Source organism: Lissotriton helveticus, chromosome 3_1 (assembly GCF_964261635.1).
Source record: "Lissotriton helveticus chromosome 3_1, aLisHel1.1, whole genome shotgun sequence".
NCBI classification, from domain to species: Eukaryota; Metazoa; Chordata; class Amphibia; order Caudata; family Salamandridae; genus Lissotriton; species Lissotriton helveticus.
The window spans coordinates 406,566,983-406,591,436 of NC_136061.1; the positions used below are offsets into that span (position 1 = coordinate 406,566,983).

General features: G+C 44.3%; 1 protein-coding gene across 2 annotated transcripts in view; it reads right to left on the reverse strand.

Annotated features, from left to right (window-relative positions):
- Positions 1-24,454, reverse strand: part of HYCC2 (hyccin PI4KA lipid kinase complex subunit 2) — a 671,498-nt gene that overhangs the window by 72,964 nt on the left and 574,080 nt on the right. For both annotated transcript variants that reach the window (XM_078680193.1, XM_078680194.1), the window contains one exon: positions 16,942-17,029. In XM_078680193.1, coding sequence (XP_078536319.1) covers positions 16,942-17,029 — 88 coding nt within the window. The remainder of the gene's footprint in view (positions 1-16,941; positions 17,030-24,454) is intronic.

A 24,454-nucleotide genomic window follows, 5' to 3' on the forward strand; every position in this document is an offset into this window, starting at 1 on the left:
ACTGTAACATAAGCTTCTACAGGAAAAACAGTTCAATGAAAAGTATTAAAACAGGAAAGATAGATAGATCTAGCACAGTGGTACTTACTACTGTGTATGATAGATAGGACCTAATTATCATAGGAAGAGAGTTTTTTGGTTTGCTGGTAACTTTGGTGCCTTTTTATGAATCTTCACAAAACGACTCCAAAAAAAGGTTCATCCACCTCAGCTTCTTCCTGAAAAGTTTTCAGGTAATGTGTCAAGCTAACAAAAAGGAGGGGTTCCAAAATGTAATTTCTCCATGCCATTTTCCATAGGAAAATTAAACAGGGATACCGCATAAGTGGCAGAACAGAATGACACCAAATTTGTGATTTTAGTGATATGGTGTAGATCTGTTCAGTAGTTTCTAACGTTTCTAGAGTTTCTTGCTAGCGTCGGGCGTACCTTTCAAAACCTGCCTACAACTCAGTGAGAGAGCAATGAGCTAAATTTCATTGCTGAAGAAGAAACAGGAGGCACCTCACTGCTTGAGGGCCTTATATTAGATGCTGAGATGAAGTATTGTGCCTAGCGAGATCAAGAGGTGCTTCGGGACTTAGAGCAAAATACATTATTACTAAACCAGCAAATCGTGGACAAGGCTATAGTGGTCTGAATGGTGTTTCAGAGTCAAATTTATGGATGCGATTACAAGTCAGGAAAATTATTACATTCTTTCAGTAACTAGCAATGACAGCAAGCAACATGCTGAGGGGGATTAGGGATGATGTAGGGTCAACTGACAAAAGACTGTCCGTTTTTGCAAATTACTGTTATAATATGCAGAGCTAAAGTTCCATCAATGACCGCTAACACAGTGGAAACATTTCTCGTTGACATAACTGTGCATGTAGCCACCTGAGCTCAAAAGGAAAGTTCTAGATTTAACCAATTACTGCAGATGAAATGAAGTAATACATCACTTTCAAACTAGTAATACACCTGGTACAATGGCTACACCACAGAATTCCTAGTCACAAGCAACCCCTAAATTAAGCTATGCTCAGCTCTTGGCTAGCATGGCACAGAGCAGCCAGGCTTACCTCAGAAGCAATGTGTTGAGAAGACCAAAATGACAAAAATCCAATTAGTAGAATCAGAGATATTCAATTTTAAAGGTTTCAGGGTAAATAGTGCAGAGAATCCCAAAGCGCCACTCGCTATCTGGTCATGCAAGACTGGGAGAAAGTCTCAAGTTAAGGCTGACAGCGAGGGAGCATGGGTGCGATACAGGAAACAGATCAGTCCAGCTGGAAAGTTGCCATCTCAGTGCAGCGCAAAGAGTCCCATTCGTTGCTACACTCTCTGGGCTAAAAGTAAATATAGACAAATCTACCCATTCAAGAGTTTCGGGACCCGGGTCTCACCATGAGTGACAAACGGGTGCAGTGGAAACCGGATACGTTCCACTACCTGGGAATCCCGATTAACCGCCAGTCAGATGATCTCTTTGATGGGAACCTGGGGAGGGCGGTTACTCGATTAAATCGCAGATGCGGTTTTGGAGCACGCTGCCACTGGCTGTAACGGGTAGGATAGCACTCACGAAAATGGTGATCCTCCCGCGGCTTCTATACTACTTTACCAATATACATACCAGACTCCTTCACCTCCTTAGAGAAACAGATTAGGGATTTCATCTGGAGCAACGCCAGGCATAGAGTGGCACTGAGAAAGCTGTACTTACCGACGGACCAAGGTGCTCCATAATGAGCTGGCTATACCCTTAGAGGGAACTCCCAGTGGACAGGCGGTACTTACTGTGAAAACAATCAGGTGGTGGCAGGAGAAGGGCATCCAGATACTTGGAGACCTATACCACGAGGGGCGCGCTCACACCATATACAACGCTAGTAGAAGAAGTGGGGCTGCCACCAGGACAATTCCTCGCCCATCACGCGCTGGTAGCCTCACTCACGGCCAAACGGGGGGAGCCACGGACACATCTCACAATGCAGTACTTACACGTGATGGGACAGGGCTGGCATCCAACGTGCTGTTTGAAGCCTCTCTCAGAACTCATGCAGCGATTAGCCTCGATACACTCCCTCACAAGAGGGAGCGGAACCTGGGTCACCCCCCCCCCGCCCCCAGATACAGGCCTGGGGGAACTCCAAGCTCGCGTGGGCCAAGGCTGAAAGCCTCGCCATCAGACGCAAAGAAACTCTGGGACAGCTTAAAGTTCCAATCGCAACAAACTGGGATGCTCTCTACACTGAATTACAGAGAAACACATACCCAGCAACTGGGGACTCCTCTGATGCCCAGGCTGTAGGTAGCTAGCATGCATGCAAACTGCAATACTGTATATGTCACGACACTCTTTTACTGGCAAGTGTGCGCTGACTGTATCAGTGTACAACCACACACTTTAGACATGGGGGAGTAGCTAGTAGCTGCCAGTGTAACATACAACACTACATATGGAAACGGGGAGGGGTTGAGAGCTGAGCAATTGTTACATATGTTTTGTTTTCTCACCTCCCCCCCTTTTTAGTTCTTGCCTTGCAACGGAGTACATGCGCTGCTCGCTTGTGAGACTATTGTCGTCGGTTTTGCTTAAGAAGCGGGGTGGAAGCTCCACCCATGATTTTCAATGGTGCGCGTGAAAAATCCTTGCTTTTGATTACAAGAGAGGCATGTTTGTTCCCTCCCGGTCTCCTGTTTGCCGTGCTTGCCCGGACAGGAGATGTGCACGCGCACAGCGTCTCTTTTGCTCTCGCCGTTTTAGGCTTTGTATCTGTGTGTGAGGCACATTGTGCGCATGTGTGTCTCTCTCTCTCGCTTCTCAGTGGGTCACCAACTCCCACCCGGACTGGACTTGTCGTCTGCAACAGCATCGCGTTCACCCACGGGGATCCCCGGTACCGCAGCAGTGTAAGGCCTCCGGAATGGACTCGCCATTTGCAGCAGCAGCATCGCATCCACCCATGGGGATCCCCGGTGCTGCAGCAGTGAAAGGCCTCCGGACTGGACTCGTCGTCTGCAGCAGCATCGCGTCCACCCACGGGGAGCCCCGCTGCCACAGCAGTGAAAGGCCTCCGGACTGGACTTGTAGTCTGCAGCAGCATCGTGTCCACCCACAGGGATCACGCTGCCGTGGCAGTGAAAGGCCTATTTACAGAGTGCTTTGAAGAAGCCCGTCAGGCTAGTAGCAGCAGGGCTTTGGCGCGCCATATCTGAGGAACAGGGGGCAGGCTGCTTGACGAGGCTGACTCCCTTCTCGACATTTAATAAAACGGAGGCGTCGTTTCTCAGGGTTCTGTTTCTCTATCTATATTTGCTTTATTTTTCCACAACCGCTGGGCAGCAGGTAGCGGCTTCCATTCAGCGTTTGTCCATTTGGGGGTTTTCAAGTAGTGCTAGCCTGATGCTTTGACGGCTTCGATGTGCTTAGAGACATTGTAGGGAAAAGAGTAACGCAAAAACCAAAGCAGATTTCAGAGAGTTCCACTTAGCGCCGTGAAGTCGTCCATCTGAGGGGGGCACTTGTGGGTGATTAAGAACTTGTATTCAGAGGTTGCAGACCATAGCCCGGGCGAGGGTCTGTTGTTAGGTTAGATGGATGGATCAAGACTCTTTCAAAGTAGTGAGGGTGGTGACAGGTCGGCAGTCCGCCTTCTTAATGGACTGTCTCCTCGAGTACTGGACCCCTGGAATCCCCCCTCAAATCCTCCTTAATTTGGGTCTTCCGTGAAGTTCCCATATGTGTCACTCTTCACGCTGTGCTACGGTGGCTGTCTTCCTAAAAGCACAAAAGAGATATTATCTTGTGTGTGTTAATGCTGTATGGGTGAATGTAGGCCTGGGCTCCTACTAAAGTAATGCTTCTCAAAGTTTGGGACGTGGTGCCTCCAAGTAGAGGTGGGCATCGATACCCCGCCAATTGATATGAAAAGCCTAGCCAAGGGTCTGGCTTGGCTCCTACAGCCATGCCACAAGTGAAGCTACCAGCATATTTAGCATGTAAATCGTCCACCAAACGCAACTAAAGATAAGATTAGGACTCCTTAAAATGTAGAATAGTTAATTTCTTTAACCCACATTTCACTTTAATACATTAGATTCGGTGACTGCATTGAGGGGGCATTTATTAGAGGTAAACATTAACTTAGAAACAACCATGCTATTAGTGAACCAGAAGGCAGATCAGTTGACAACTGCTTCATGTCTGTGGCCTGGGTTGTTACTGTAGATGGAGAACCATTATAGACTGTTATAGCAACACCTTGGTGCCAACTAGTGTGTTCAGAAGGCAGGCTTACCTTCCTTTACAGGGATCTACATTGTGTTAGTAGGATGAGTACTTGCACCATAAGGACCTATATTTTCTTAAAAACGGGGTGATGTGTGCCCTATAAGGGACCCTTTATTTTCTTTGGCTCAAAATACCTGTCCTTTACATTTCCATTGTTTAGGGTGGGAGAGAACAAATACCCCATATTTGTCTTCCGGTCAGATGGCACACTCGCGCTATAGGGATCGATCCTACCTGTGAAGAAACAGTTGGTCAATATAGACCTATATTGTAGTTAGAGGGAGCACCTGAGCGAATGGGACCTCCATTGTGTTAAGTGAGAGGAACAGCTCACCTGGACCTAGATTGCTTTCAGATGAGAGAGAACACTTGTCCATGGAGATATGTATTGATTACAGTGAGAGGGAGCACTGACCCTAGAGGGCCTCTTAAGAGGAACCCCTTTAGTGTTTATCTGGACTGAACACTTCCATGGGTGACAATGAACCCTATGACGGATTTTATGTTTGGTGGAAAGTAACATCTGCCTAATGAGGTAGCGTATTACGTTTTTTGTGGAGGGCATATCTGTCTCATAAGCCCCTATAGCATGCTTAGTTTAGATGGTTCTCTATGTGCAGGGAATTAGACGTGGTAGGGGCCACATAGTTGTGCTGAACACAAGAAATAACTTGTGATAATATTTATTGTGTTGAGGTCAAAGCAAACCCATGGTGGCGAATAGCGATCAACACTGCTATCATAGAACCAAGAGAGGTGCGTGCATGTTAGAAGTGTTTGTGTAGGCGTGGGACTCTTTTTTGGAGTGTGTGCCTAAAACTAACTTTGTGGTTGGCTGCGTGACGCCTGTCCAGACTGTGAGCATGCATGTCTGGGGTAGCAGTGCCTACCCTCCCCCCCCTCACCCACTCACCCCCAGTTCCCGACCAAGCCTTGCACTCAGGTGCTAACACCAGGGAAGACGCTTGTGCAAGGGTCACTTTTCACAACGTGTGCAGCTCCTCCTTCCATCCTTTGAAAATTACCAATGGAGCCCTGGAAACATTTGTTGTAACCGATGTGCAATGCACACGAGCTGCACTATCTGTCACTAGAGCATAACGCGCACCTCTAATCACGACCTCATAAGCAGTGAACGGTGAAGTCCCACCAGATACGCAGGGTATTAGCAGCGCTCTATCATTTCATGGGCAGAAAGAATCTGAAATCCGAGCCCTCAGGTGGGAGGGGAATTCCGGTTGGACGTGGACAAGGAAACCTGTCATTATTGTGACACTGTCGGTCCAGCCTCAGGCTGTAACAAGCATTTGCAATTCAATAGGTCTTGCATTTGCGAGAGTTTGAGCTATTGGCATTGTAAATGACTGACTTTTATTTATGCGTTTAAAAACCTGCAAGCTGGGCATAAACAAGCACTTTGTACCTATAGTCCTTGCTTCTTGTAAGCAAGGACTATACGTACACAGTGCGTGTTTATGCGCCGCTTGCAGGCTTTCAAAACAAATGAATAAAAGGCATTGTCATTTACAATGCCAATTGCTCCAACTCTCGCAAATGCGAGACCTATTGCATTGCAAATGCTTGTTTTCTTTGCTATCAGTTTATGCAAATCCTTTTCTTCTATTTTTGCTCTCTCTGTCGCCTAGCTGGTTGCGAGTACCAGTACAGCAACTTTATCTGTATGTTCGTGCATGTAAAGGCATGCAGAGGTAGGCATGTAATAGCGTATATACTGAGGACAATCAGAAATGTAAGCTAATATGTAAATGACATGACTTCTGTCCCTCCTTTCTTCACTTGCCTATCTATTGGGCACGAATTGCAACGAATTGCAACTGCACCTAACAGTCTTGTTTTTACCGCATTTTTACTGTCTTGGGAATGCAATAAGATCATGCAAATGTGCATGTCCCATACCTCATGTAATAGTTGGAATGCCCAACAGTGCCTGCATATATATGCTGTATGTTGTAAAAATACAAAATCAATAAAACAGATTTAAAAAAAAAAAAAAAAAAAGAAAGAGTCCCATTCGTGGTGTATGGGGCATCGAGGAACATAAAAGTGTCGCAGATGGTCGTTGATGTAGCAAGAATAGCAGGCCAGGCATCATGGATGGGTACTACTGTAGTGTGAAGATCCAGTTGTCGCGAGTGGTTAGGCCAGTGTTTCGTGATGGTGCTTTCGCCGAGCGGCCAATGTTGTAGCGCGAAGTGTTGGGCTGACAGAACTCTGTATTGGCGGGTTGTGCATGTGACAAGGTTTTGCCCTACCAACCCAGTTTAAGGTCGCAGAGAGCCAAAATACTTAAATTCACCACCTCTGACATGACACCAGAGGTCCAGGACCGGAGGAGCACCACTGGTGGGTCAGGGGCTTACTCCAGTTGGATCTGGGTACTGGTTCAGGTGGTTGGGAGACTGTTAGGTACCTGAACAGTAAGCCAGCGGACTAGCTCTTGGAAGTCACTCTGGGAGTCATGGGTTCCGGTGCAGGCCCAGTCCCTCTGACTCAGGCAGGAGGGCAGCAATCCAGTAAGGTAGTAGTCCAGCAGATTAGCAGGCATTACAGCAGCACAACAGTCTCCTGGCAGAGTAGCCACATGTCCAGACGAATACTGAAGAGTTGGTGTCTGAGGTCAAGTATTTATATACAGTTGAGACTTTGAAGTGGGGAAGAAGCTTCTAGAGGTTTCCCTTTGAAGTACCCAGGCAACTTGCCTTCCCTGTCCTGGCTCAAGACTAACAACAGGGGGTATGCAGCCCTTTGTGTGGAGGCAAGACAGAGCCTATTATAAAGTAAGTGGGGCTGTGTCCAATTCCACCCTCCCATCCTGCCAGTGGTGGCTAATCCAGGTACACCTAAGCTCCTCAATGTATGTGGTAGTCTAGGAGGAATACACAATTCCCAACTGTCAGCTGAACCCAGTCATATGACAGAGAAACAGGTTAAAGGCACTAAAAGAGTAAGGCATTAAAATGCCAAGTTTCTAAAAGTGCCATTTTCAAAATTTTAACTTAAAACCCGACTTCACCGTAAGTTAGTATTTTTCATTACAATTCCAAAGACACCCAACATGACCTGGTTAGTTGCTACAATTTGGAAATTACAGGTTATTAAATGCAATAAGGTAACTGTAATGTTATCCTATGGGAGAGATAGGGCTTGGACTGGTGAAAAACGAATGTAAGAGATTTTCACTACCAGGACAAATAATCTTTAAAGTAAATGTCCTACGTTTTAAATACACAACACCCTGCCCTGTGGGTTGTTTAGGGCCAACCCTAGGGGTGATTTATGTGTATTAAAAAGGAAGGGTTGGGCCTGGCAAAAGGTTTATTTTTCCTGATTGAAATGGTAGTTTAAAACTGCACACACAGACTGAAATGTCACACCTAAGACATATTTAAAGGACTACTTAAGTGGGTGGCACAATCAGTCCTGCAGGCCCGCTAGAAGCATGTAATTTACAGGCCATGGGCACATTTAGTACCACTTTACTAAGGACTTTCAAGTAAATTAAATATGCCACTTGGGTGTAAGCCAATTCCACCACGTTTTAAGGAGAGAGCACAAGCACTTTACCACTGATTAGCAGTGGTAAAGTGTACAGAAACCTAAGACCAGCAAAAACGAATTGAGCAAAAAGTGTTGGGCAAAGGAATAAAGTTTGGGGGTGGCCCTGCAGAGAGGGCCAGGTCCTACACTAAGGTTTTTGGAAACTGGCTGCTTGAGGTCCTACAACCTCTATATAACAATAGTTTCATGATGGGGCGTCCATCTTGCATGACATTTGACACCTTCATAATGCACTGGCAACATCAAACATTAGCGGGCAGCTGGAAATTGAACTGGTCGATATTAAAAATATTTTGGACTGGGATGGATTGGGTTACCTATGGGTGGGTCCTGTCTTGGAGGGGATTTCGTCCTGAGGTATGCACTCATTACACATATCCCAGGGAAAGAGTCAGAGTTGATCAAGTTCTCTCAGACTCATTCTCCATCGAGGGAAATGGAATATTATTATTTGTGATTATTATTTGCATTAGCCATCAAACTACTCACAGCTTTACACATACCCCTAAGTTTGATGTTTGGACAAGGTTCCAAAGTCGAAGATCTTATCTTGCTGTAAGCAGATGATGTGCTTACTTATTTATGGCACTGTGAATTCTCAGGTCCACATGTAAGGAAATACCTGGATTGCTTTAGGAAATATTTAGTGCTTTCCATAAACAGGTCCAAATCAATTTTGTTCCCAGTTAGAGGTGGGTGCATGATGCAGACTGATGGAAATGTTTAGACAAAGAAAGCTCACACATGATTGTTTTTTTTGTAAAACGGTTTACTCTTTCCAGAAGGAAATTACGATCTTGGGTGATTTGCTGTAAATAATATGAAATGTTAACGGCCTTGGGAATGGAATCATTATTTTCTGATTTGAACTTTCCTGTAGATTTGTTATATCATGCTTTATAGAAATGGGTACTTTTGTATAAAACAATAAATGAATCTTTATATTAAAAAACTTGGTTACTTCAGTCCCCAGATCCTGCACTAATGCTTATAATCTCTAAGACAAGTAACCGATTCTAGCTTACACTTTATACTATAATATTTAGGGAGAGCAAAGTTTCCCACCAATAATTACTTAAGCTATCAGACTAAGGAATAAGGTAAACCAAAAATGATGAATGTCCAGTCTTGCAGATGATGCTTAGAACTCAATCCAAAGTGATCTAGAACAAGCATTTGCAATGCAATAGGTCTCGCATTTACGAGAGTTTAAGCTATTGACATTGTAAATGTCAAGTCCTTTCATTTATGTTTTAAAAACCAACACGTATATAAAAGGCATTGTCATTTAGAATGCCAACAGCTCAAACTCTCGCAAATGCGAGACCTATTGCATTGGAAATGCTTGTTTTAGAAGCAGGCCGTGGTCCAAGGGACCAAAGCTTCTTAAAATGTTTATCGACAATCCCAAGGGGCCCCTTGTCTTTTGTAAATGGTTACCATTAAATTGGATTTGGTTGTAAAATATTAATGTTTTGCAACTGGATGTAGGTTGCAAAACATTAATACATAAGTTTAGGAATCGGTATTTTGGAAGGTATGCTCTTTACACACCTTTTCCAAATACTGATTCTGTATTGAGCCTGGAACCCTAATTGCGATTCCGTAAAAATGCTATTTTGTAGTCTCAACGGCTGTAACTGCAAAATAGCTTTGTGCATCAGGCCCCATGTCGCTGGCTGTTAAGAAATGCGCGGAGCTTGACGATCACAAGTTTAAGCTTGGCAATGAGATTCGGTATTTTATCCTTGCAAGGTAGTTAAAATGAGTACCATTAAAATGCATTGGGCATGATTCATTCCAAGTGACATGACTCAATCCTTGAGAGAGGGACACTGCACATGTGTTTCCCCCACCCTCAACCCCCAGCACCTCGGTGAGCTGTCCCGGAATATAAAGTGTAACAGTAAATATGATGAAACATCAGGACGTTCAATCCCATGACTCGTCCGGCCTGGGAAAAAGGTGAGCGGCTCGCCATGCAGGCCCGGTTTGAATGATAGCACCTTTCTTGGGGTGTTAACGTATCCTCTTTCTGTATCGTGGTTAGCCAAGTCCGGGCGGGTGTCTCAGGAGACCCCTAGTCCAGTCCGTGAGACTGTGTTCAAGTCGTGACTCAGGTGTCCCATCTGAAGTGGTCCGTAATGAGGCACGTAGACCCCTTCATGTAATGGTTCCACGAGGGCAACTGAATATGTTCTTTCGCCTCTTGGTGGGTCACAAAGGTCACTCACAAACGGGATGCAGTTGGACATTCACATCCGCAGGCACTGGGTGCGTTTGCTGCACTAGTGATGGCTGCAACACCGTTGATAGGTCCAGGATTGCCAGTTCTAGCGTCATCACTAGGGGGCAACAGAGCTGCCTCGTTAAGCCTCATGCCCTGAGTTAATGGATGTGGAGTAATTTGAAGACTGTACACTGAAGTGATTGGTGTCAGAGCTCCCCCCCCCCCCCCCGCTTACACCCCCAAGGAGCGTAGGAAGGGTGTTCCTAGTGCAAAGGAAAATGAGCCCCCGTTCAGCACTGGTTGGGTAGTAAAACAATCTAATATTCAGGGTTCCGAGGACTCAGTTGTGGTGCCACTGCACCCACTGCACCAATGATAGTGCTTCCCCGCCCCCACAAATGACAGTACGGCCAGTGATGGGTGTGTCCTTCCCTACCTGTAATGGCATTCTGAGGGTGGTGGGGGTCGGGGGGGGGGGGGCAGAGCTAGCCCACCCCTACGCTTGGATGGGACTGTAAGAAACGCTCTTGTGTTCCGCAGCAAACGTAGTGAGGTAAGTGGTAATCACAGGCCCGTTTACATGCGGTTTTGTGTAGCGCAGATAGTCAGCGCTGCTTCATAATGCTGTAAGCACAGCAGCAGCTCTTTACTTAGAGTCTTAGAAGGACAGCAGCACACACAGTGAGAGAGAGCTCGAAGTGCTGGACAGCTCCCTCCAAGGCTGCTGATTTAGTCACACGACCGTTTGTAATGATCAGACACTGTAACAATAACATTACTTTAATTTGGGATCTCAGGCGGGGAGAGCAATGCGGACGTTCGAGCCCAGGATACACATGCATCTCAGCAGCAGCGAGAGCTTCAGTGAGTGAACTAGTGTCGCGAAGCAGTGGGCGTCCTGCCAGAAGGTGTTAGAGATTCATATGACAGGTTAGAGGGCCTGGTATTAAAATGAAAGCGAAAGAAGCAAGGAGCAGTAAAGAACAACATGGAGAGAGTATGTACAAATACGGCTAGAGCTGCCGACTTTTTGAGTTGGGAACCAGGCTCGAGTCTCGGCGTCAGCTCAACGCCTGTGATTCTCGGCAAATCACTTAATCCCACCCCATTGCCTAAAAAAGAAAAACGCCCTTGTGTAATGCAACTGGTGCTTGTGGTAAGCGCATCAATGCCTTCGGGTCGAGCTTGTGCTATATACAACTGCTAAACGCAGTATCAGCACTGGTCGCACGGCTGCTTTCAAAACCAGCTGCGAGTGGTGCGCGAGAGCATGCACGCGCTTGTGCGAGGGAGCAGGCCATCTGTTTTGCATTATGGCACACGAGTTTGGGCACTATAATGCAAAACACATGTTTACCGTGTGGGTAACCACCACCAATAGGCCAGGGGCGGAGCGAAGACGGGACATGCACTCTCCTGTGCCCAATTACGTGCTGTCTTTTTTAAGAAAGACGCACGCATAGCCCAATAGCCTGCGAACAAAACTAAACCACACGCACAAGCATATGGTCAGATTTCCACAGCCCTTTTTACTGTTTACATAAAGTCTCGCCAGAGCAGCGCATGCGCGCTGCTACAGGCTCGACCTAAAAAGGGCTGAAAATTATGTTGCAGACAAAAAATAAAAACGGACCTGGAGCTGATGGCACCAAATGTTTGTCCAATCTTACAGTTAATGCTTATAACTCCATGCAAAGTGATCCAGAAAAAAGAGGAAATTTATATTGCAAACAAAACAAAATGGAGCACATGGAGCCAATAAGTCAACAAGTGTTTTGCGGCATTTCTTTCCCTATTGACCAAAGACACTTTGGTACTTGAACTGAATACAAATGAATAAAAAATAATGGTGATCAGAAGAGACCAACTTGTGAATGCATAGTGTGATACTGATTATTAATGTAATTGGTACAAATGGAAAGATTTTGTATGCATGATGTTTTTAATATATTGTTATAATAAATATCTGTGCACGTTATAGTCTGATAGCAGGTAACACTTGTTGGCTGCGCCCTTTGCTCCCCCCTAAATAGTGTATATTATATGAACCTTGTTTTAATCTCAATGAGCAATATAAACTCAAATAACATATCTTAGTGGCCACCTATTAATGAATATGTTAGAATTATGTTATGCTTTTGCTTGTTACTCTTATTTAATTTCATATACTCTTTGCTCGTGTTACATTTTCCCTTCAAAATATATGGATAATATTTTGTTGCATAACATTTAATTTCCAAATTCAAATTCAAATTCAAAAGTGCTTTATTCGAGTATTACTCATAAAAGCAGACATACAAACACATAATAAAATGCAATTAAATTACAAAGATCGAATATAACATAAGCACATTGAAAATAAAAGAAAAATACAATACATTTCAGCATACTTCATACAATCACAGGTGCAAAGTTCATTTAGTAAAATCAGGTTTAAAAACAATCCAATATCACTATTAAAAGTCTAAAATTCATAAAATTATTCATCCAAAAAGACACCTCGCGTGGGAACAGAACAGAGAATAGATAATCTAGCAGTCTCTGTTCGAGTAAGCAGAGAGTAGTTACCCTACTAGCAATCTCTGCCTAATTACCCACGCCCACCCCAAGTACTTTGCAGTCGCTATTATAATCCAGGTTAGGGAGGTAGATTTTACAATACGCAAGGCTACCATACTACTTTTAGTACCCAGATTTCTACACATGGGAGCCAACCAAACACGTCTGGGAATGGAATATACATGACAGGAGAACAAGAAATGACCTAGCGTTTCCTTTCCTTCCCCACATACTGGGCAAATAGCTGGACCTCCATCTCTCCACTTTGATGTTAAGTTGCGTAGAGGTAGAGAACCAGCCCTCATTTGGAAAAACAGTTTCCTATCCATGGGTTTCGTTATAAAATCCCAGTACATTTCATACGTAGGAAACAGCTTGACTTCAAGGAAAGCAGTAGTCATAGACCCATTGTTAGTACTAAGCAAACTCCTGTTTTCAACCCGTTCCCAGAAAAGATTTTTTATAAATAGCTTAGATGGGAAAGATGACCCGGCTGGATCGGACCACAGTTCATTTAGTCCTAGTTCACATAATGCTAATTTTAGTGATTTAAACCATCTAATTTTGTTAAATCGGTCCGCTTTGATAACATCAGCAAACCCTTCTGCATAATGTGACAACTCAGGGGTGGTCCAGATTCTACGCCAATATAATATCGGACGAAGTTTACACATTGCCGAGATTTCTTTCCTGCCAAGGTCATATCTAAGAGGCAAAAGGGGACTGCTCTGTGGGGTGCCTGTAAGTTTCCGAAAGAAGTTATTTTCCGATATCTGTAACTCCTGGAGATTTTCTTGCACCCACAATTCAGCCCCATACAATGCTGACCCTATTGCCTTAGCCTCGTATATGATCAAGGGAGGTTTAATCGGTTTGGTCAACGGATTTACTGTGCTCCTTAATGATGGTACCAGCCAATTGCTTATGTCTTAATACTGCAATGTTTAAATGTTGGTTCCATCTATTATCATTAGAAATAAGAATCCCCAGGTAAGTAAAAGAATTTACTACTTCAAGGTAACGCCCACTCATGGATATTTTAGATTTAAAATTTCTATAAGGGTTAAAAACCATGAGTTTTGTTTTAGCTGCGTTTACCTCCAAGCCATGGTCACTACAAAACTTGTCAAAAATTACCAGTGCCTTTTGCAGGCCACTTGGGGATTTCGATAAAATTAAGGTGTCGTCGGCGAACATTAAAATAGGAATTTTTACACCTGCGAGAGAAGGAGCATCCACAACCTGAGATTGCATACGGGAAACAATGCCATTAATAAAAAGGGTAAACAATGTTGGTGCCATTGAACAACCCTGTCGAACCCCACGCTCAACAGGAAAATCGACAGTGTCGTTTCCATAGCCACCCCATTGGATTTTAGCGTAAGTACCCTCATGGAGTCTTATGATCAAGGTCAGCAGGGTCATTGGGACCCCCAAAGTTGCCAGCACCTCCCACAATTTTGCCCTAGGCACCAGGTCGAATGCAGCCCGTAGATCAACGAAGGCTGCGTAAAGACTACCTCCACCCAGTACCACAGTCCTCCACTGGATCAATTGGAAACGGAAGACCTGATCCACAGTGCTGGTTGCTCTACGAAACCCAGCCTGAAAAGGAGATAGGACATTCTGCTCCTCTGCCCAATCAAGCAAATTGTTAATAATTACACGCCCTACAACCTTTTGAACAGTGTCAATTAAGCTGATAGGGCGGTAATTACAAGGTTGGGCACGATCTCCCTTTTTGTGTACCGGAATAATGACAGCACCCCGCCAGGATACCGGAATTTCAGCACCCCTGGCAATGTGATTTAGTAATAAGCAGATGTATTTGCTCCACCTATCGGTGTCATTTAAGAAAACATCCGCGGGGACTCCGTCAATGCCCGGTGCTCGGCCACTGTGAACGGATTTCAAGGCAAGCAGCACTTCACTCTGAGCAAAGGTGTCACCAACAGCGAAAAGATAAGTAGGACAGGAACTGTTACCGAATTGGGCCCCGGAAGAGTACTGTTCACTACAAAATTTAACCCATGCATCATGGGAGACATTGTTATTGGGTGCTTCTGGAGTCCTTTCGTGACCCCATTTGACAATGTGCCAAAATAGTCTAGAGTGTTTACGATCACTTGCACATTTCAGCTTCTGCCAATGGGATTCGTCCCATTCTCTTTTTGCCCTAGCAATACAATTTTTATAGTGCTTCCTAGCAGATCGGATCTCACCCAGGTTGTTGCTCTTAATGGCAACTCCTAGGTTGGATCTTGCCGCCCTACAGTCATGATTATACCACTTTGCAGCTTTATATGGACAGACCCTCTTATTGTGTACAGGTTTTATGCAGTAACTTTTAACTTCATTAAAGAGAGTCATGTGTGCTTTAGTTATATCTTCATATCCCTGTGAGGTCCCAGCTACGCTCTCCAGGGCCGCAATTGCCTTGTCTGTCGCAGCTCCTATTTTTTCGAGGACCTGCTGGTCTGTCCTAACACCTGACCACCTTAACCTGCGCATATCGTTAGTTGGAACGATCGTCGGGAGCAAAAGTTGGTCACATGGGGTTGGTGCTATTACTTTAAACGACCACCAGTTATGAGAGACACATAAAGGGTCATTGTCGCTTTCTGGCCTTGCTGTTACCACCATGTCACTAACAGATGATGACCATATAGACATGCTGCAGATGACATAATCAATACGACTTTTGTTTCGCCCGTTGTTAAAAGTCATGGCAGGGACGCGATCTGACTTGGTTCAACCATTCAAGGCTCGTAGCCCGTACTCCAGGCACATTGCGTTTAAGCCTAGTATGTCAGCCGTCCAGCGAGTTATCGGAGGAGTGTCTAATGTAGGGATATCCCATAGCTTATCTTCCTCTACCCCAAGAGGGGAGTCACCAGTGATGAGAGGTTCAAAAGTGCGATTTAAATCGCCTGCAATTAGGATGTTTTTCCCTGCAGAGTGTATCTCTAAAAGATTAAAGAGACTCAAGAGAACCTCAGATTTACCTTTATTTCCACCTCTAGCGTAGATGTTATAAATATCTATAGAGATGGATAGATCGCTAGTGAGTCTGATGAGCTGGATATCTTTTTGGTCAAGCTCCACACATTTTACAACAGTTTTTAAAGACTGCCTGATCCATATAGTAAGACCCCCCATCGGACGCCCTTTAGGGCCCTTAGAAGCAGGAACATAAAAATTTATGTAGCCCAAAGCAAAAACAGGGTCACACGCCCAAGTCTCTTGGAAGATGCAAAGATCGTACTTGTTAATAAATCCAAACCAGTCAGCACAATCCAACTTGGAACATAGTCCAGCCACATTCCAAGACAAAAGACATTTAATTTCAATGTAAGGCATTTACTATATGTCATATATAGTATAAGCACTAATAAAATTGATATTCATGTACCTCCATTCGGTTATTAGAATCTCATTACTCATAACAATTTCATGTTTAACGACCCCGACTACTTCAATAAATTCAACATAGGCAAATTGTGATTGCAAAAGAAGTGACCACTATCATGAGGCTGAGTAGTCTGCATTTTTAGGTTCATACGTACTTTTCTTAATGCACTTGGAGTGAGCCTCATTCTCCAAAACATGGTTATCCTGACCTCTCTACCATCCTACACCTAGCAATCAAAATTAACCTAATAATTAATATTAAGAATAAACTCTTGTAGTATAATATTAATACAGCACTAAATTGGAACGGTTTGTACCTTAACATTCAATACTAACGTTACATTACTGATATAGATATCTTAAAACCACATAATGTCCAAAGAAGGCCTACCCTTGGAGGACATTCATGACCTACTACAAGAATATAGCTCACCTAAACCTTTCTTGGATACCAATACCTCATACTGGGATACAATTCACCCATTCCGCTTGTCTCTGGGCAAAGGCCAGGTCATAGCCGCCTTAGCATCCTACAGGCATCATAGAGAGCAATTGAGGACACTGAATACTTGATGGACATACATCACGGGCCATGGTAGTTGTCAGGCGTCAGCACTGCTGTGCCTTTCCTCAGCTCGTGAGTAGTTAGAGGAAGAAAAGAGATGAACATTTAGCAGTGTAGAGGAATATTGGGTTTTCCTTAATTTTGGTAGGTTTCTGATTTGTGAAACTCTGATTCATAAAATGCGTAATGGGGAAAGATTTCTGCACCCTCTTTTCTGAGTCAATTACTACTAACAATAAACAATTATCCCAGGTGTCACATGACAATTCAGATTTAGCAAGCTGTTAAATTGTGAGGTTTTAGCTTGGTTCTTACCAGAAGTGGCTGAGAGTACAATTCCAGCTGAGCTCTGTAAATAATGTCATCGAGCACCTCCTGGCCAAGCTCCCACTCTCCATTATATCTAAAGGAGAAAACAGTTATTTCAAGCATCCTGCAGTGCTAAAAAATGTATCGCAGTTAGATGTAGAAACAGAACATGTTCAATATTAACTCCATCTCAACTACCTCGCCTTCCAACTTGGAAACACTTGATGGCCACATTCTTACTTTGTTTATCTGACAATTCTGATGATTGTCCAACAGCTTTACCATTACCATGCATATTTCTTGTTGTAACTGGTTAATGTTAGTATCATAATTGTGCTTTGTAAAGGGTGTGACTTTTTCTGGGTTGACTATGTAAATCTCATAATAAACATATGTATATTTATATTTAATATGATCAGGCTCTAGATAATTTATGTTGGATTGTATGGTAGGTACATTTACAATATACTATAATTGACTTTGAGGTCAAATTTAGTGCACCGGATATTCATATTTGTTTTTAAAACTGATGCTTATAGACGTCCCTTCTGTATTTTACTTTCTAGAAAGGAAGCCTGACGAACAAGTACGCTGACATCAGTTGATTTCTTAGGTTGTCTGCGCCCTCAGACAGAGACTAATGACAGGTTGGCATGGCACCTTTTTAGGTGGAAAAGGGCCCAGTTCACAGAACAGGGAGGCTCGAGGGTTGGGGATAAATCTGCGGTTTTATAGAGTATCCACCAGAAAAGGATTGTTACTGAAGGTAAGTAAACGGTTTGTCTGATGGATGCTTCTATTCACCGATTCCTCACCATGTGAACAGATATCATAGCAGTACCTCCCCAGGTGGTGGGTCTGAACTGGCACAGACCAAAAAGTCCTGCAGAAATACCCCTCTTGAAGGACCAGACTGCTGAGGCGGAAGAGCTTTGTGAACATATGTATCAACACGCACTTAGCTGAGCTACAAATGTCAAGGGTTGGTGCTTTGCATGCTAGCACAGTGGTAGAAGCATTTGCTCTGGTAGAATGAGTTCATAAGCTTTCTGGAAGTTGCTTCTTTGCCAGTGCAGAGTAGATCTAGAGAACAATCCATCAGGAGATGGTCCGATTTAGCACTGCCTTGCACTTCTACACTCTGGAAAACCCAATAACTGATGTTCTTCATTGCGAGCTAAATGAAAACTTTGGGCCCGTTTAGGGAGCAATCGTTGGACCTCTCTTACTTCTTAGAGGAGATGAGATTGAGCAAATAATGTTGCCCAACATGAAATGGAGTGGCCACTTTCAGTAGAACGGAAGCCCGGGTCCCTCACAACACATTATCTGGGAAGAATGTTTTATACGCAAGATTGACAGAAAGAGCCTGCAGCTCCCACACATTCGTAGGAAATGTCATGGTGATAAGAAAGACATTCTTCAATGTCAGAAGACTTATTGGGCAACCATGCACCAGCGCAAAAGGGGTGCACATAAAAAAAAATAAGAACCAAGTTCAGGTCCCACAGTGGATTCATGAAGAGTTTTGGCGGAAATAAATGCTAGAAATCTTTCAAAATCTCATTATAAGATGTGATATAAAAAACTAGTTACTTACCTGTACACTATGGTTCTCCAGTATTATCTTTCATAGATTCACATGCTTGTATCTTCCCCGTCGTCATGGTGGGAGTCTCCCGGTATAAGAATAACCATAGCAGTAGAAGAAAAAACTGCCTGGAAACCATAGAGTAGTGAAACAATAGGTAACCTCTCCTCCTCATTATGTGGCCCAAACTACAGCCAATCAGCTGCCAGCACCAGCCTACACCATTCCCAGCAGAGCCACCATACCTCAGATTTCCAACAGCCCAAGAGTGAGCTTTGTAAGAAACCAGAGATTAAAGGTGGTCTACCTAGCAGAAACGGGGAGGTGGGCGGGCGCATGTGAATAAATGAAAGATAATACTGGAGAACCATAGTGTACAGGTAAGTAACTAGTTTTTTCTCCAGTATTCAATCTTTCATAGATTCACATGCTTGTATCAGAATAGATAGCAGTCCTTTTTGCAAGAGCGTTTCTAGGCTAGACCCCCTTTTTTCTCAGGGCTGTGTGCCATACGCTTTTTAAAAAAAAAAATTTTTTAAAGACTCATTAACCGCATGCGTGCGCCCGCGATTTTCACGCTGTGCTGCATATTTAAAATAACAGCGTTACATGACGAGCTGAGCTCGTCATGAGCATGCGAGCGGCGCAACTCATGACGAGCTCAGCTCGTCATGAGCATGGAAGGGGTTAAGAATCAAAAGGCATGAAACACCATTTGTCATTAAAAACGTTTGTTCATAAACAACATTACAGAAAACAACTGTAAATTCATAAACATGTACCTTATTTAAAAAGATGTCGCAGAACTGCTTGTCCCACTGCTGCATCTGCTTTCCATGCTGTGTCCAGACAGTAATGTTTGGTGAATGTATGAACATTCGACCAAGTTGCTGCTCTGCATATGTCTGGAAGGGATACACTTGCGAGTAATGCAGATGACGTTGCCGTTTTCCGTGTATCGTGAGCACGGCATTCGTGTCGAGAGGTCTTCCTGCTTTCTCTTGACAGAAGACGATGGCGGATGCAATCCATCTAGAGATAGAGGATCTTGAAAGAGCCAAACCTTTTCTAGGCGCTGAGTAAGCAACAAACAATTGGTTTGATTTGCGAAAGGGTTTTGTCTTTTCAATGTAGAATTTTAGGCATCTGCCTATGTCCAAAGTATGGAGAGCTTTTTCTGCCGCTGTAGAAGGATTCTTGAAATATGTAGGCAGAATCACCGGTACATTTAGATGAAAGGAAGAAGGTATTTTAGGAACAAATTTTGGATTAGTTCTTAACAGCACCGATCTGAATTGTTTGACGGGATCTTGTATTGAAAAGGCTTGAATTTCACTGACTCGCCTGGCTGATGTGAGTGCCAGGAGTAATGCTACTTTCCATGACAGGAATTGCAACTCTGATTTGTGGATTGGCTCAAAAGGTGCTTTCATGAGTTGCGACAAGATCGTGTTGAGCTGCCAAGGAGGTGGAGGACGTTTTATTGGAGGAAACTTTCTGAAAAACCCATTTAAGAATTCTTTAATTCATCTTTGGGACCAAAGAGATGGACATCCTGGAGATCTTCGATATCTGGATATTGCTGCTAAATGGACTTTAATTGATGAATGCGAAAGTCCTGAACTGGCTAATTGCAGCAGATAAGGAAGGATTTGCTCAGGTGGAGAAGAAAAGGGATGCACCTAATGAGCAAGGCACCAATTACAGAATCGTTTCCATTTTACAGTGTATGTCTTGTTAGTGGACAGTGCTGCAGAACTTTTCAATATTTCACGACATTCCTGAGTAATATCTAGTGACTGGAATTCATGCTCATAAGGTTCCAAGCAGACAATATTTGAGGGGTCAATTGTGGGTGAAGTACTTGGCCTCTGTTCATGGAAATCAAAGTTTTGGTTATTGGGAACTGTATCCTTGGCTCCACTGACAATTGGAGAAGTTCTGTATATCAAAATTGTCTCGGCCAGGCTGGGGCTTTTAGAATTATTTGGCAAGGTTCCGATCTCATCTTACTCAATATTCTCGGAATTAGAGGAAAGGGAGGGAAGGCATAAGCGAACATTCCTGTCTATTGGAGATGAAGAGCATTCCCTCTCGAACCCTTCTAAGGGAACCTGCTGGCATAATGCTTGCATTTTTTGTTGCTCCGAGTTGCAAACAAGTCCAAACCTGGTTTGCCACACAATTGGAACATCCGATTCAGTTGGTCTTGATTTAACTCCCATTCGTGGCAAATGTCGGAAGATCTGCTTAACCCCTTCAGTGCTAATGACAAGGGTAACTCGTCATGGAGTTTCCATTGATTTCAATGGAAATTACATTGAGGGGCAAGAGGGGCCTTAGCAGCCAAGTGGTTAAAAGATCCGCTCTTGTATTGTCTATGCCTGGAACATGCTCCACTTGCAGAGCTATGTTGTGGTGAAGAAGCAAAGTCCAAATTTTTTGTGCCTGTGCCGATAGGGGCTTTGATCTTGTGCCACCCTGCTTTCGAAGGTAGAACATTGTAGTAGTGCTGTCTATCCTTACTAAGACCGATGAACCTTGAATTCTGGGAAGAAAAGCCTGAAGGCCCAGGTAAACTGCTTTCAATTCCAAGAGATTGATGTGAAGTTTTGCCTCGAGGAGACCAAAGGCCTTGAATCTCTGCAGGTGTGCTCCCCAACCTCGCAATGAAGCGTCTGATGTCATGACGTAACTTGGAGATTGAGGTTCGAATAACAGGCCCTTTGTCAGGTTGCTCCTGATACCCCACCATGACATTGCCCGTTTGATTTGGCAGGTTATGACCAGCTTGTCGTCGAAGGAACCTAGAGCTTGAACCCATTGTTTGTCTAGGGCCTCTTGCAGCGGTCTCATATGTAAACGGCAGTTGGGAATCAATGGGATACAAGAGGACATCATTCCCAGTAATGATTTGAAGATCCTGATGGAAGTGGACTTTTTTGATGCCAGAGACGCTGTCAGATGTAGGCTTTTCGTTACGCGTTCCTCTGATGGAAACACTTTTACTTCCTGAGTTTTTAATATTGCTCTGAGGAATTGCAGTGAACATGTCAGGAGAAGAAAGGATTTTTCTTTGTTTATCCGAAGGCCTAAACTTTGAAAGAGGTCCATACAAATCTGTAAAGACTTGCGTTGCTTGGTACGATGGTCCTTTTATCAACCGTCCGAATAGGGAAAAATTTGGAGACCTTGCTGCCTTAGATGTGCTGCTATCGGAACCATGCATTTTGTGAAAACTCTTGGGGCAGACTTCAGGCCGAAAGGCAACACTTTGAACTGGTTATGACGCCCCGCCACCATGAATCGAAGATACTTTTTGTGGATCGGAATATGGAAGTATGCATCCAACAGGTCTAGAGAGACCATGTAGTTTCCTTTGCGTAGCAAGAGAAGAATTTCCTGTAGGGACAGCATGCGGAATGAGATTTTCTTTATGTATTTGTTCAGATCTCTGATGCCCAGTACCTGCCTCCATTTGGAAGATTGTCTCTTCTTTATTAGGAAGAAGTGCGAATAGAAGCCTGTCCCTTGCTGGCCTGATGGGACTTCTTCTATCGCCCCTTTCAATATGAGGGATAAAATCTCTGCTTTGAGTGCTGCAAGATGTTGTTGAACTCTGCAGAGAGGAGGGCGATATGGAGGTTTTTGTGAGAACTCTAGGGTGTGACCCTGTGTAATGATGTCTAATACCCATCTGTCCGATGTTATGAACTGCCAATGTGGTAGAAATTGAGAAAGTTAATGGAACTGATCGTTCTGAAACGGTGTCGGAGGCGCCTGAAGAATATTACTGTCTGCGACAAGAGTCTTGCTTTCCTCTGGCAGCAGATTTTCTCCTTCCTTGTTGTTGAAAAGAAGTATTCGAGGATCGATACTGCTGGTTGGAGGAGTACTGACGGTACCGCTGCTGATTGCATGGTTGGTACCGATTAGATTAATAAGAGGAGCGTTGTTGAAAATGTCCTCTGGATCCTCTGCCGTGAAATGACTGGTAACGGCCTTGCTGCAACGATCCCAAAGACCTAGCAGTATCGGTATCTGCTTTTATACCTTGGAGTGCCTCATCAATATGTTTACCAAAGAGGCTTTCGCCATCAAATGGCATGCCCAAGATTTTAGACTGGACTTCGGGTCTAAAGGAGGTTGACTTGGGCCACCCCTGTCTCCGTAGGGCTACTGCTCCAGCCATCTGACGGAAAGCTATAGACGCTATGTCCATTGCCACGTCTATGGACTCAGACGGTGCCCTGGCTCCATCCTGCGAAATCGTATTTGCTTCCTCTTTCTTATCCTCCGGAAGATGCAACAGGATTGGCGCGATGTCAGACCACATCTGTCAATTAAACCGGCTCAGAAGTGCCATTGTGTTAGCCGCTTTGATTGATGCTGCTGCCATGACTGCAAGGCGTTTGCATGTACCGTCCATTCTCTTGCTCTCCTTATCAGGAGGTGCCATGCATGTTTGCATCGGATTTTTGGAGCGCTTTTGCGCTGCTTGGGTCACAACCGACTCCGGACTAGGATGATCGATAAGATAAGCCGGAGCCGTTTCAGGAGCGCAGTATTTCTTATCCAGCTTAGGTATTGAAGCTGGAACTGAAGCCGGATTTTTCATCAGCTTGATTCCTTCCTCCCAGATATGCTGAATAATTGGGATAGCTCTTACGGACTTCTTAGAAGACTCTATTAAGTCATAAAGAAAGCAATCACTTTCCTTAACTGGCACAGCAAGTTGAAATCTCTTAGCAGCCTTTTCAATCAGATCATGAAAGCTGGCTATATCCTCTGGTGGAGAACTTGCTTGTGGTAATGCAGACACAGGGGAAGTTGGAACAATATATTCGTCCCATTCATCCCCAACCACATCATCTTGAGGAATTTTCCCTTCCTCAGCTTGATCGTCATGATCTGAATCAGTTAAATCGTCTCGAATTGTAATAACTTTCGGAACGTCCGTACGTTGAACTGGAGGAGGTGACTGAACTAGAGGTGTTTCTCTCACAGGCTGAGAAACATTTGCAGAGGCAGTAGTAGAGGCTGGAGCATTATCTTCCGGAAAGCAACGGTAATAGCTGTCAATCATGTGCCTCAAGTCTGATATCAAAGAGACGGGCACTGACTGAGCCTCTTCCTGAACAGGTGGATTCATTTCCTCTTCATCCTCGTAGTGATAAGCTTGATGGGAGGACTCATACCGCGTCGGGCCTCTTACAGGGCGATCTTTAAAAGAGAAATGCTCTTGAACCTCTTGGAAGTCTTCCTCTTCCGAGTCCTGACTCTTAATATGAAGTTGCGAGGGACTATTGGCAACTCCATTGGGTCCTTCCTCCTCGGATTCCTGGCAATCCAGTATGGTAGATGGAAGCAGAGGGGAAATCTTTGGAGTGGAAAACTCTCCTTTTTTGTTCGCCGACGAGCCCGTCGACGGAGCAATCCTTTTAATGGAGATGTAGGTTGATATCATCGTTAGAGACCCAACTGCAGGCATCGTTGATTATTTTCTCGTCGTCGACTGGGCCGTCGACGGGACCACTAATTGTGTCGTCGACGGGACGGTCGTCGACGAAGGTCTTGCCGTCGACGAGGGTCTGGCACTCACCGTCGACGGAGTCGTTGTCGTCGACGAAGCTGTCGTCGTCAAGATTGTCGTCGACGGGGTCGTCGACGGCTTCGTCGGCGATCTGACTGGAATTTCAGCAGATTTCGTCGACTGTAACGACGACGGTCCCTTCTTTTCTGAGGTAGGCTTGAGAGGAGTTGGAGGAAGAGAAGAAGAAGGTTCACCCTCTTTGATTTTTCCAGCTTTTTGTCTTTTCAAATCTACTTTTTCCTCAGAGGACTCTCTCATGTTTTTTAGAGGTGTGCCCTTTGGCTTACCCCTCAGACTCTGAGTCTGTTGATTTTCTCTTTTGAAGCCATAACAAG